Consider the following 12,707-nt stretch of genomic DNA (forward strand, 5'->3'; position numbering starts at 1 on the left):
TATATTGTATTTCTTATCCAATAAATTCATGAATTCCTTCAATTTTCAATATCCAAATTCCAATACACATAATTCGAATATGTATCTTTATACCATCTCTAATATCATATGGTAAAACAACAACATAAATATTTTTTTCAAGTATTGTAATAAACATACTTGATTCATCATTACAATTTTCAAAAATTTATTCAATGTAATCAAATTACCTTTCATTTTTAAGATGGTCTTTGCATGTATACTTCAAGTATAAATTTCATTGGAATAGTTATATAACATATTTCACTTGATGCGTATAATCCAAGGCTTACATTGAATATCATAGCTAAATCATGAAATTAAACTTCTCAAAATCATGTTATTAACGTCGTAAATGCCATAACTGAATATGTGTAACGCTGTGTGATAACTCGATGAAATCACACAATAAGTAATATATGAAACTAATATACAATTATACATTTAAAGATGGATTTGATAATTGTATGAGTAATGTGTACACTTGATATGTGAATTATTCCCTTGTACATGATTTTATAAGATTCTCTCACATGCTTGATTATAGAATCAACGTGTATAGGAGATAAATATTCTGATAATATACATCTATGGCCAAATTTATGTATGTTCTTTGATTATACCATGAGAGATTAAGATACTTATATTTGCAATATACCTGAGGCTGTGATTAAATATTAATCATTAGTAACGGGATAATGTATTCTACCAAATATTATTCGGAGTGATATTTTGATACAATGATGGAGTAAAGACATATTTGATATATTATCATGGGGAAAAACTATGAAAGTCTCCAGAAGAGCATATGTAGTGTTACCTATTGGAACACATTTTGAAATAATAGAAATCCAAAAAAGTGAATGAAAGATTAAAATTCTTTCAAATCACAAAAAAATAAAACAAAAATGACAATTCTCATCTAATAGTTTTAATATTTTGCTGAAGCGAATATGGTATCATATAATAAAAATGAGTAAAAGGATAATGGCGATGTCACCTATAGTGGTCAAGTATGTGAACGTGAATATCATCGAGTTTGATATGTGTATTTTAAAATAAAATTCATCCCATCTACAAGAAGTAGGATGATAATGATTTTGACAATCTTGAAATAGAAGCGAGAATGTGACCATCATATGCATATTGTGGAGTAAATAAAGTAAATGGTTTGACAATGCAACCGATTCGGAAGTTACTGAATAACCCATCATCCCTGAAGGGTAGATTTGACTTCTAAATTGATATGATCATCGAAATAATAAATGTTATATATTCTATGCATATAAGAATGAAATGATCAGTACTATAAAGTGCATTGAAAAGTTTTGATATGAACTTTAGAAGTCAACAATGTATATGCAAACAATTATGCTTATTGGTCATATGATATATTTACTATAAAATATTTACTCATAGTGTAATAATATAGTTCAATTCCCTGAAAGACTATTATTGATAAGTCTTGTTTAAATATATAAGACATCATTTTGTGTCTTATGTCACATCGGTTATCTGGCCAAATGGAAAATAAAACTAATTTGAATTTATAGGGTACAAATAAGCTAACCAGAAGATTAGCATGATGAGTATAGTCAACTAACAATGTGGCGTGTAAAAGTCAAACTATCGATACACAACCAAATGAAAAACCGCCATGAATTATGGGCAAATGGAAAGTTGATTTAAACTATTTTAAATATGTGACAATTGAGGCCATCCGGGTTTTCATTGTACCCGTTTTGATAAACCAGAAGTTTATCTTGAAAAAAGGATAATAACATCCTGAAAACTCTCTCATTTTGTTGTTAAATTAAGTGAATAGCGAGACGAACAAATGAGATTGAGTATGATAAAACTCTCTCATTGGAGATCGTATTGATAAAATCATCTATTATTGATATTGTAGAAGTGGCCAGAAGTCCAGAAAAGAAAATAAAATTTCAGTGGCCGGAAGTCCACATATGCTATTTATGAAGCACACTTGATTTTCAAATGGATAAAGCTATCTCTTTAGGGCATATTTATTTCAGCACATAAAAATAACCAACTGTGTAACATTGAATTCCCCCCATGTTTTGTTCTCCTAAAGAGAACTAGCTGATTAAACTATATAAATGATGATATCAAATGTTTTCTAAGGTGGATACGAATGTTTATTGCCCCTTAAATGTATCTAGAATGGATAGTTTTTATCACCTTAGGGGGGAGATTGATATGAAAAGCTGGTAAAAACAAACAAATAGTGTTGATCCCCAATTGAACCTGAAGTTCAATGATTCATTTTCAAAATAAAATACATCAATTAGAGGTTCAGAAAATAAGAATGATGATTTATATTCATTTGGTTATGATGATGTATTTTGATACATACTTACCAGCTTGATTACTTTATCTTATAGTGATACGTTTTATACATTGAAATCTTTGATTTGACTATAAACAAATTTGACTAAATCTGAAGCATATCAAGTTATAGATTGGTCATTGAAAGTATATGTAATGAACATTGAGATTCTAGCCTCATTTTACATAATCACACATGAAGTGTACCATGACAATCATATTCGGTTCACATATTAAAAGTTTCAAAAGAAAAATGGCAAGCATATACAGTTGGTACTCATGAAGAGTAATGAAACTTGAATGTCCCTGAAGTGACAAAGATATTTGAATGATATTAGATGGCCTATACAGAAAACATAATGGTACCACAAATATTGAGATTCAGTTATCATTGAATATTACTGATAGTATCGAGAAATAAAGAAATTATATTGATACGTTTATGAACCGATACATTTTCCGCGCGAAATTTAATGGAACATATAATGGGGATCTTGTATTTGAAAATGAAAGTCCATTGCAATTGTCGACACAATCGATGATCAGAAATGAGCTCATAGACCTGAAGTCCATGAACATGAACATAGACTCGAAGTCTATCTTGGACTTGATGTCCATTCATGATCATGAATATTGAAAAGAATACTGTACAGTTTACATTATTGAGTCGTCATCATCATGTGCATATAGAAAGTAAATTCATCATTTGCATATTATCTTCATATTTTTACATTATTGCATTATCATAAAACGAGTAATTTATAACCTTGGTAGACATCATATTCATGCACATGGTTGATATATTTCTCCTACAAGGATGAATGTATAAGTAGAGCTATATATATACTCACATAATTAAGAACTCCGTGAAGGAGCCTATTATAATTATATCAATTGATAGTGTTGTTGATCAATTGAGTTTCCGCAGTAATTATGATTAAATGTATGAACCTCTACTCAGTAGTTGCGGATATTTAACATCAATGCTCTTGAAGAGTTTATGTGAATTAAGTAAATAATATCTCAACCTAAAGTTTGAGAATCTATGAGAATTTATATGATTATATACTTTTTGCTAAGTATGTAAAATAATTCCATGGTCCAGAAGTACCATAATGATCGAAAGAATAATATAGTAAATATTTATATTCAGAATATCGATCTATAAGATTATATGATGTAGCAAAGAAAATTACTGAAGATTTCAGATGACTTATTCAACGATCAAGTTGATTCTCAAGAAGAGAACGAACTAATTGATGACTGCTACACTTTTTTCCCCTTCGACTAGGTTTTTTGTCTCATTGGGTTTTTCCTAGCAAGGTTTTTAACGAGGTAGCATATTAAGTCCATGAATACACTTTATGCATGGTTATATTAACGCTGATTGGACATTTAGTGTAAGCCATTAAAGTTATGCTTACTACCGAGAATGGTGGAAATTATATCCAACTATAAGAGTCAACATATTATTTGAAGTACAGATTCAAGACTCGATATAAATCACCATTAGAGCTTTGAAGAAGTGTGATGATTGAAATGAACAATGATTCCTATTGGTTAAAGATACCAAGTTATCAAAAATGGATTTCAAAGACAATCTTTTTATCACAGCATTGATCAAGTCAACAAAATTCAAGGATGTAATCATGAGGGGGAGTAAAATACGCGCTGCATTCTTTTTCCCTCAACCATGGTTTTATCCCACTGGATGGGTTTTTCTGGTAAGGTTTTTAATGAGGCAGCATCATATGCGTATTAGGAGACATTATACAGTTTTGATTGACGAACATCCAAGGGGGAGTGTTATAACATATATATCATTTATGGATGTCCGTTACGCATTTAACATTGTATACGTTATTATTATATACTCCTACGTTACAACAAAGTTTAACTATAAATAGCATGTACAAAACATCAAGATTAATACAATATGTCTTCCCTACATTCTCTTTCTCTATACCATATATTACTCTATATTTGTCTTTATTCATAACACATATACTATTTTTAATATTTGCTTATTATTAGCGCTTCCTTCATCATACTCAACAAGTAGATTTGAAAAAGATATAAATTGACCTTTTGCCCTTGAGAACATATCTAATTCTTAATGATTCATGTCCATATTAGTCATTTTACGAAAAAAATAAACAATCTGCTAATGTGAAATTGCTAATTACTCAACATCGTTAACAAGCTCTGGTAATGATATATTTAGTCATATCCTGATAAATGAACCATTTCAACCAAGACTTTAAGGTAATGGTTGAAGTCCAACTATTATATTTATTTCCTATTACGCCCCTTCACTTGAATACCCATTGAGCTCGAAGAGTGGTTAGTGCACATGCTCCCCCATACCATGTGCTGAAAGTGCACTTTGTGAGTTATTGGAGGCTGCCAGGATTTGAACTCGTGACTTTTGGTCATACTGACTCTGATACCATGATCGATGAACCATCTCAACCAAAACCTTAAGGTAATGGTTGAGGTCCAACTATTATATTTATTTCATGTTCCTAACTATAATCTGCTTTTGTAGCCTACTTCAATCAACATTAATCCTTTGTTTACCAAACAGTGTCTTAGTCCTACAAAACCTGCCCAATAGAAATGTGTCAATTCAAATAATAAGTAGGAATTAAAAAAAGTGAAACAACCTAAGAATCGAAAGGAGTAAATAATTTGTCGTAACTCAATTATTAAGTTTTATTTTGACAATAAATTCAAAGTTGAGAGGAGTTTCATTCAAATTTCCACATACGAAAAATTACAGCAGTCTAAAAACATTAACTAAATTTCCATACATCTAGAAACTTATGTTATGCAAATGATATACTACTAGTATAAATCCCGCGCAATAAATGTGCGATATTTATAGAATTTTTACTTTTTTTTTAGCGTGTATTACATAGTTTTTTTCCAAATTTATACATTAATATTTTCATATTTCACGGATTGCATTTTGATATGATAAAATCCTTTAACTGCAAAACTAATAAATAATTGAGTATGTCATGAAATCTGTATTTTAAAAACTTTTATTACAAAGTTAATGATTTAATTTTATAATTTCTCTTAAATATCATAATGAATTTTTTCACAAAGATAATAATATTTGTTTATAAATTTTTTGTTTTATACGGTATAATAATGCATCAAGTCATTCTCTAAGAAATATTAGCAATTTGTATTGTATAATTTTATACCACTTTTATTTTATTTGATTAAAACACTATAATTTAGAATTTAATGATAAATTATACATTAACGAAAAGATATTAGTTTAATGAAAAAAATCTAATTTCTTTCCATATATAAGTAGATAGGATTTGGAGGGAAAACTTTTGAGAACTTTTATTTCTCTTAGTATATAGGAGATGAGATAATATAATTATACAATGGTTGTCTTATGAGCTTGCAGATTTGGCCTTGTTAATATATCTTGAATTAATGAGATAACTAGTTTAGATTCCGCGCAATGAATGCACGGTATTTATAGAGTTTTTATTTTTGGATTACTTAATCATGTTAAATTAACACCTCAATAATTTTTCATATTTCATGTCATTATGGAGTATACTGATATGAGAGAAAAAAAATTGAACTGCAAAATTATTTAAGAAAACTGAGTGCAATTGAACTGTAAAATAATATTAGTATTTATTAAATTCTCTCAGTTTTTTTTTTGTTATGAAAGTAATCAAAACGATTTATAATTTTGTTTATACATAGTATGAATAGTATGAGTCAAGTTATTCTCAACTAATAACATCAATAAATGATTTAATAGTTTAGAGTTTGATTATTTATACTTTGATTATACATAGTATTATTTATACTTTCATTAAAATATTATAGTTGAGTGTTTAGTGAAAATTATACAATTTGATGAAAAGATTAATTTTAATGAAGAGAATTATATTATAATTATTAATTTTCTTATTTAGTGAGTACAATTAAATTATCAATAGTTTCCTTATCTAAAAAGATGCTTTTTGGAGGGAAAATTTGTGAGTTTAACTATTCTTTTAGTATATAGGGGATTATAGTAATGATTGACGTTATACTTATTTTTTGGCAATGATTGAGGAATCTATCCTTGTTAATATTATTATGAATTAATGAGTATCATTTTTTACTTATATTTGGCCCATAGTAGAATGCAAAAATTAAAAGACCAATTAGAAGTTAATATAGTTAGACGGGAAAAAAACATAAAATCACCTATTCATTTAGTAAATAGGGGATGTTTATACTTTTGACAAACATGAATTGTTTAAGTCACAACATACAAAATTCTAATATATTTTTTCCCTTAATAATAAAAGATGAAGATGCATTAATATCTATCTTAAAAATATGCGTATGTTATTAATAAATTAAACCTAATTACTTTTTTTTTTATTGTAACGTCTGTCACAAATATAATGTTGTTTTTGTTATGAATAATCTTGAAAATAATATATAAAATCCTAAAATAGAAACGGCCTTGCTTACATGAACTCTATTCTCGCTATACGCTAACAACCCCTTGCGCACTAGGGTGACGATCATATACTTTATACTTACTAATCTTCCATGTTATCATACTTGATTGTTACAACTTCTTAAATTGTAGCGCTCTGATGATTTTGGGTTATGTTATTAACTTGACATGGTATTTGGGTCTAAAAAAAAGGGCGGTGCAGAAATTGATCGACGACATCAAATCAAGGAAGTAAATTCAATTCATTTTTGGGTTGAAAGAGGGTCGTTTTAAGTAAAGAACATTAATTAGAAGGGGTTAGTGAAATAAGAGTAAAAGGATTGTCAATTTTATCAAGATCTTATTTAATTCCAGGTCACTCATCAGTAACCTGATAGCACTGAAACCTCAATATCTCGAGTTCTAAATCATATTTTGTAGGCGATTCGTTTTTTAGATGAAATCTAACATCATTAGATTTCATTTGATATATCTTGGGCATTTTTAATTGACCTGAGCTAAGAGATATGAATTTTCAAAGTCACTGTTATTGCGCAGGAAAAATGCTGAAAATTTTAGAATTGACCTGTTGTAACTAAAACATAAATATTTGACATTCTGGGCCACTTCTAGGGTTAATGCTTTTTGGAGATGAAAGCTAACACCCATAACTTCAAAAAGAGCTATCATGGGTCTTGATCTTCACCCTGAGCTAAGAGTTGTGTAGCCTACAAAATATGTCTTATTCCCGAAATGATATGGCAATGTCTATGCCATACTTGTGTGCAACAAGGGCTTTCAAGTCTATTTGCCATGTCTTAAATAACACGTCCAAAGATGTATATGCCCCTAAGGATGTGTTTGGATAGCAAAAGTGGAGGGAAAGGGAGGGGAGGGAGAAGGAGGGAAGAGAAAGGGATGGAAGGGAAGGGGAGGGAGAATGGAGGAGGTCATTTTCCCTCCAAATCTTGCCTTTGTTGGAGAGGAAATAATTTGGCTTGGAAGGGGGAAGTGGAGGGATTCATTTTCCCTCCCCTCAAAATCCCTCCACCTCCATTTTTCTAACCAAACAAAGGATTTATCATCCCTTTCTTTCCCTCCCCTCTTTTTCCCTCCAAATTCTCCTATCCAAACAGACCCTAAATGATACTAAGGATGAAGAGTCATGAAGGAGCTAAATAAGGAGCTTTACAAATGATAATATGCAGCTTACATGTTGGAGGAACACAAGAAAAGCGACAGTGTTGTCCTTATCTCCCTCTTGTCTCCTCTTTTACTAACCTTTTCGACAAGTGCAGCCATGAGCCACAACAACAAGATAAAACACAGCTATTTCCCTTTTGTTTTAGGTATTAGAAGTTATATATCCTTAATGTATTTTTTTCATCTTACTTTATTTAAAATCAACCCTTAGATTAGAGTGGTTAGAAATCAATGTTCAGATCTTCCCTTAGGTTTATTTGCTGAATACGTCAAGCTTTATGTAAAGAGATCTTTGTCCATTATAATAGGCAGACTTTCATGAATAAAAAACTTGAGATTTATTCTCTTTTCCTCAATGTGTGCCTTGCTAAGTCGATCCTTTTAACAGCCTGTGCATTGCTTGGTTGTTGGTATATGATTTGAATCTTTGTTTGTGCTTTGCTTAACATTGGTTCTATGAAGTCAGACAACATTTGAGGAAGATGATGCTGTCACTATTGCTCAGCTGCCACTGACGTCTTCTAGATACTTCTGGAAGCTTCCATTGACACCTCATATACAGCTGTATAGTTGACTCATTGTAACAAACTTTGACTAAGAGTTAGTTAGAAGTTCTTGTATATAAGCTCTACTTGTAACAGAATTCATTAAGTTAATACAATCATTACATTCTTATTTACTCTTTCTTCTTACAATTCTCTCAAACAAATATCCAGATATTTCTTTACTTCATTAAGCTTACAAACACCATTAATGGCGTCCTCAAGCTCCTTCAATGGAAGCTTTACTCAATACTTTGTCCAATTTCACATGGTATCAGAGCAGGAATAGCCTGTTTCTGCTTACCTTTTTCTTTTCTTCCGCAAATACTCTGATTTTAGCTTGTTTTCTTCATTTTAATCATTGTTTTTCTTTCAATTTTTCTTCTGATCATCATTTTCGCTTCAATTTTCTTCTGATTGTCTCCGTTTTTCTTCGCGATTCTTCGCTCATCAGAATTACCTAAAATCAGTCGTTTTACTCTTTAAATCATTCAAAATCATTATGACGATAAATGAAACAGTTGCTTCTGATGCTTCGTACAGTAATCCGTATGATGATCCGACTTTTCTTGCTCCTTCTGATGCACCTGGTATGGAACTCAGTAATACTAAGTTTTCTGGTACTAACTTCATCTCTTGGAGTAGATGTGTGGTAATGGCGTTAGGAACGAAGAATAAGCAAGGATTCCTCACCGGCGCTGTTGCTATGCCTGCTCTTACTTCTCCTAAGCTTCAGCAATGGTTGCGTAGTGATAATATGGTGCGTTGCTGGTTGCTGAACTCAATTGCATCTTCGCTCAAATAAAATTTTCTTACTTGTAAATCTGCTAAGTATCTTTGGACGGATCTCTGTGAAAGGTATGGTCAATCCAATGCTCCTCTATTGTTTCAATTAAAAAAGGATTTGAAGAAAATTTCACAAGGAAATGATTCTGTTGCTGAGTATTTCACCAAATTGAAACGTTTCTGGGATGATATTGATGAATTAGAGGTCATACCTGAGTGTAATTGTGGTGCTATGAGTAAATGCTCTTGTAATTTGTACAAGAAATTGTTTGATATGGCTCAGATGGAAAAGGTCATGAGTTTTCTGATGGGATTAAGTGATATATATGAATATCCTAGGTCGAATATGCTGGCTATGGATTCTATTCCTCCTCTTAACAAGGTTTACTCTATTATTCAGCAAATTGAAAGTCAGAAAATGCTGTCTAATATTGTTAATTCGTCTCAAGACAACAATGCTATGCATGCTTCTAAATCGTCTGGTAAAACTCCTTGGAATGTGTGGAAAAGAGCTGATAAAGACAAAGATGATGCTAAAACTAAGGTTGATGACAGATGGTGTCATCACTGTAAGAAGAAAGGTCATTTGCCTGATGCTTGTTTTGTCAAGTATCCTGAGTTAAAGGCTAAGTATATGGCTCGGTTCTCTAATGCTAATGGTGCTTTTTCTGGATATATGCCTGGTGGATCTGGTTTTAATCAGAAATCCTCAGCTTTTCAGTATGGACAGTCTTCTCATCCACAGTTTGCTCAAGGACAAAGTTCAGGACAATTTGTTCAAGGACAAGCCACTTTTCAGAATCAGAATCAACAGGGTTTTGCTGCCAATTCCTATAATCAGCAAGGATTTACTCAGCAAGGATTTGGAGCTCAGCAATCTCAACCTGCTCAGCAAGTTCAATTTCATCCTGTGATGTTGACTGCATTGTATAATCATATGATGCAAGTGGCACAGGCTAAGGATGAATCTCCTATTGATCTTTCTGATGCTTCAGTAAATTTTACAGGTATCACTCTAGCTTCTAATAAAGCTTGTGATGCTTGTTATGATGCATGGATTATAGATTCAGGAGCCACAGATCATATGACAGGCCATAAACAATATTATGATAATCTGAATTTGTTAAAAAAGCCTGTTCTAATTGGTTTGCTTGATGGTTCATCTCAATTAGTGACTCATGGTGGTTCAATAACCCTTGAGTCTGGTATTAAGTTGCATGATGCTCTATATGTACCAGTGTTTAAACACAACTTATTGTCAGTAGGAAAATTGTTAGCCACAACTGATTTACTAATTTAGTTCTATGTGGGCAAATGTGTTATTCAGGACCCTGCTTCTAGCATTCCTGTTGGCATTGGTCTTTGAGAGAAGGGTTTATACAAGCTCAGACATAAAGCTGTCCAGATTTTGAATTCTGCTCATCTAAGTTCCTTTTCTATTCAGAATAATACCAGTTGTAATTGTTCTAGTACTGTCCATTGTAATAAGGTACCTGATCTAGATACTCTCCATGCTAGGTTAGGTCATACATCTCTGTCAAAAATGCAGCATATAGATAGTATTCATTGCAAACATCTGAAGCAATATCAGTGTGAGACTTGTTTACAAGCAAAGATACATAGGTTACCTTTTCCTAGGAGTAATAGTAGAGCTGCTTGTAAGTTTGAACTCATTCATGTGGATTTATGGGGCCCTTATAAAGTGGCTACTATTACTGGTGCACATTATTTTTTCACTATTGTTGATGATCATACTAGAGTAACTTGGACTTTTTTACTTAAATATAAGACCCAAGTGGCTTCTACTTTTGAAAATTTCTTGGCTCAAGTTGGCAATGTGTATAATTCTTCTGTTAAAGTTGTAAGAAGTGATAATGGTACTGAAATCATACAAGACACTTGTCTTGGTATGTTAGCAAAGAGAGGCATCTTGCATCAAAAGAGTGTTCCAGGAGTGCCTCAACAAAATGGTAGAGTGGAGAGAAAACACAAACATTTGGTTGAGACTGCTAGGGCCATGCTCTTATATGCCAAGTTGCCTAAGAGATTTTGGGGAGAAAGTATTTTGACTGCTACCTACCTGATTAATAAACTTCCATCTCCTGTTTTAGGATGGAAGAGTCCTTATGAGGTTTTGATGGGAAAATTACCCACTTATGAGGAGTTAAGGGTTTTTGGATGTTTGTGTTATGCCCCTATAAATGCTAGTCATAAGGACAAATTTGCCTCCAAAGGGAGAAGGTGCTTGTTTATAGGCTATCCTTTTGGGCAAAAGGCTTATAAGCTGTTTGATTTAGACACTAAGAAAGTTATTATTAGCAGGGATGTGATATTCTTAGAAAATAAATTTCCTTTCCATAACAGTGTTTCAAACACTGATAACATTTCAGTTTCTTCCCCCTTTGATGCTTATACTTTCCTGAATTCTCCTAACATTGATACTGAGTCTCTACCACCTGTTGAGCATAATGCTCCTGCTACCTCATAGATTCCTGCTGATTTTGCAGCTAATACTGATGAGCCTGTTCATCAGCACAGTCCTGATCCTCCCAGAGAACCTCACTATCAAGCTGCATTACATGTTGTGAGATATCTCAAAGGAACAGTTGATGCTGCATTATTTTACCCTGCCAACAATATTATGCAAATGAAGGCATACTGTGATGCTGACTGGGGCTCTTGTAGTTTTAGCTGTAAGTCATTAACTGGTCACTGTGTGTTCTTAGGAGACTCATTGGTGTCTTGGAAGACAAAGAAGCAGAAAACTGTGTCCAAAAGCTCTGCTGAATCAGAGTATAGGGCTATGTCCTACACTGCTTCTAAGATTGTCTGGGTTCAGGCGCTGTTACAGGATTTTGGAGTTCATGTTCCCAAACCCATTCAGTTAAATTGTGACAACAAGGCAGCTCAACACATTGCAGCCAATCCTGTTTTCCATGAGCGAACCAAGCATATTAACATTGATTGTCATTACATTAGGGAGAGGATACAGGAAGGACTAATATGTACAAATCATGTTAAGTCTAGTCTACAGTTGGCTGATCTCATGACAAATCCCTTGGGAGCTCAGCAACATCACTTTCTTTCGTGCAAGTTAGGAATGCATTTCACCTCTGCTCATGCACTTCCAACTTGAAGGGAGGCTATGAAGTCAGACAACATTTGAGGAAGATGATGCTGTCACTATTGCTCAGCTGCCACTGGCATCTTCTAGATACTTCTGGAAGCTTCCATTGACACCTCATGTACAGCTGTATAGTTGACTCATTGTAACAAACTTTGACTAAGAGTTAGTTAGAAGTTCTTGTATATAAGCTCTACTTGTAACAGAATTCATT

At 32.5% G+C, this 12,707-nt stretch overlaps 1 protein-coding gene across 1 annotated transcript; it reads left to right on the plus strand.

The window, feature by feature from the left end:
• Window positions 1-9,085: 9,085 nt before the first annotated feature.
• LOC141608519 (uncharacterized) lies at window positions 9,086-12,505 on the plus strand. Its single transcript, XM_074427865.1, has 5 exons — window positions 9,086-9,354; window positions 9,442-10,600; window positions 10,697-10,717; window positions 10,814-11,758; window positions 11,858-12,505. Exons 1-5 carry the CDS (start codon window positions 9,086-9,088, stop codon window positions 12,503-12,505), a joined length of 3,042 nt encoding a protein of 1,013 aa, XP_074283966.1.
• The last annotated feature ends 202 nt before the right edge of the window (window positions 12,506-12,707 follow it).

The sequence above is a fragment of the Silene latifolia genome, chromosome 10 (assembly GCF_048544455.1).
Source record: "Silene latifolia isolate original U9 population chromosome 10, ASM4854445v1, whole genome shotgun sequence".
NCBI classification, from domain to species: Eukaryota; Viridiplantae; Streptophyta; class Magnoliopsida; order Caryophyllales; family Caryophyllaceae; genus Silene; species Silene latifolia.

Coding starts and splice junctions, on each gene's coding strand:
- LOC141608519 (XM_074427865.1), top strand. CDS start 9,086: ATGACGATAAATGAAACAGTTGCTTCTGATGCTTCGTACAGTAATCCG. Junction 9,355..9,441: donor GATAATATGGTGCGTTGCTG/GTTGCTGAACTC, acceptor TCTCTGTGAAAG/GTATGGTCAATCCAATGCTC. Junction 10,718..10,813: donor ACCCTGCTTCTAGCATTCCT/GTTGGCATTGGT, acceptor TTTTCTATTCAG/AATAATACCAGTTGTAATTG.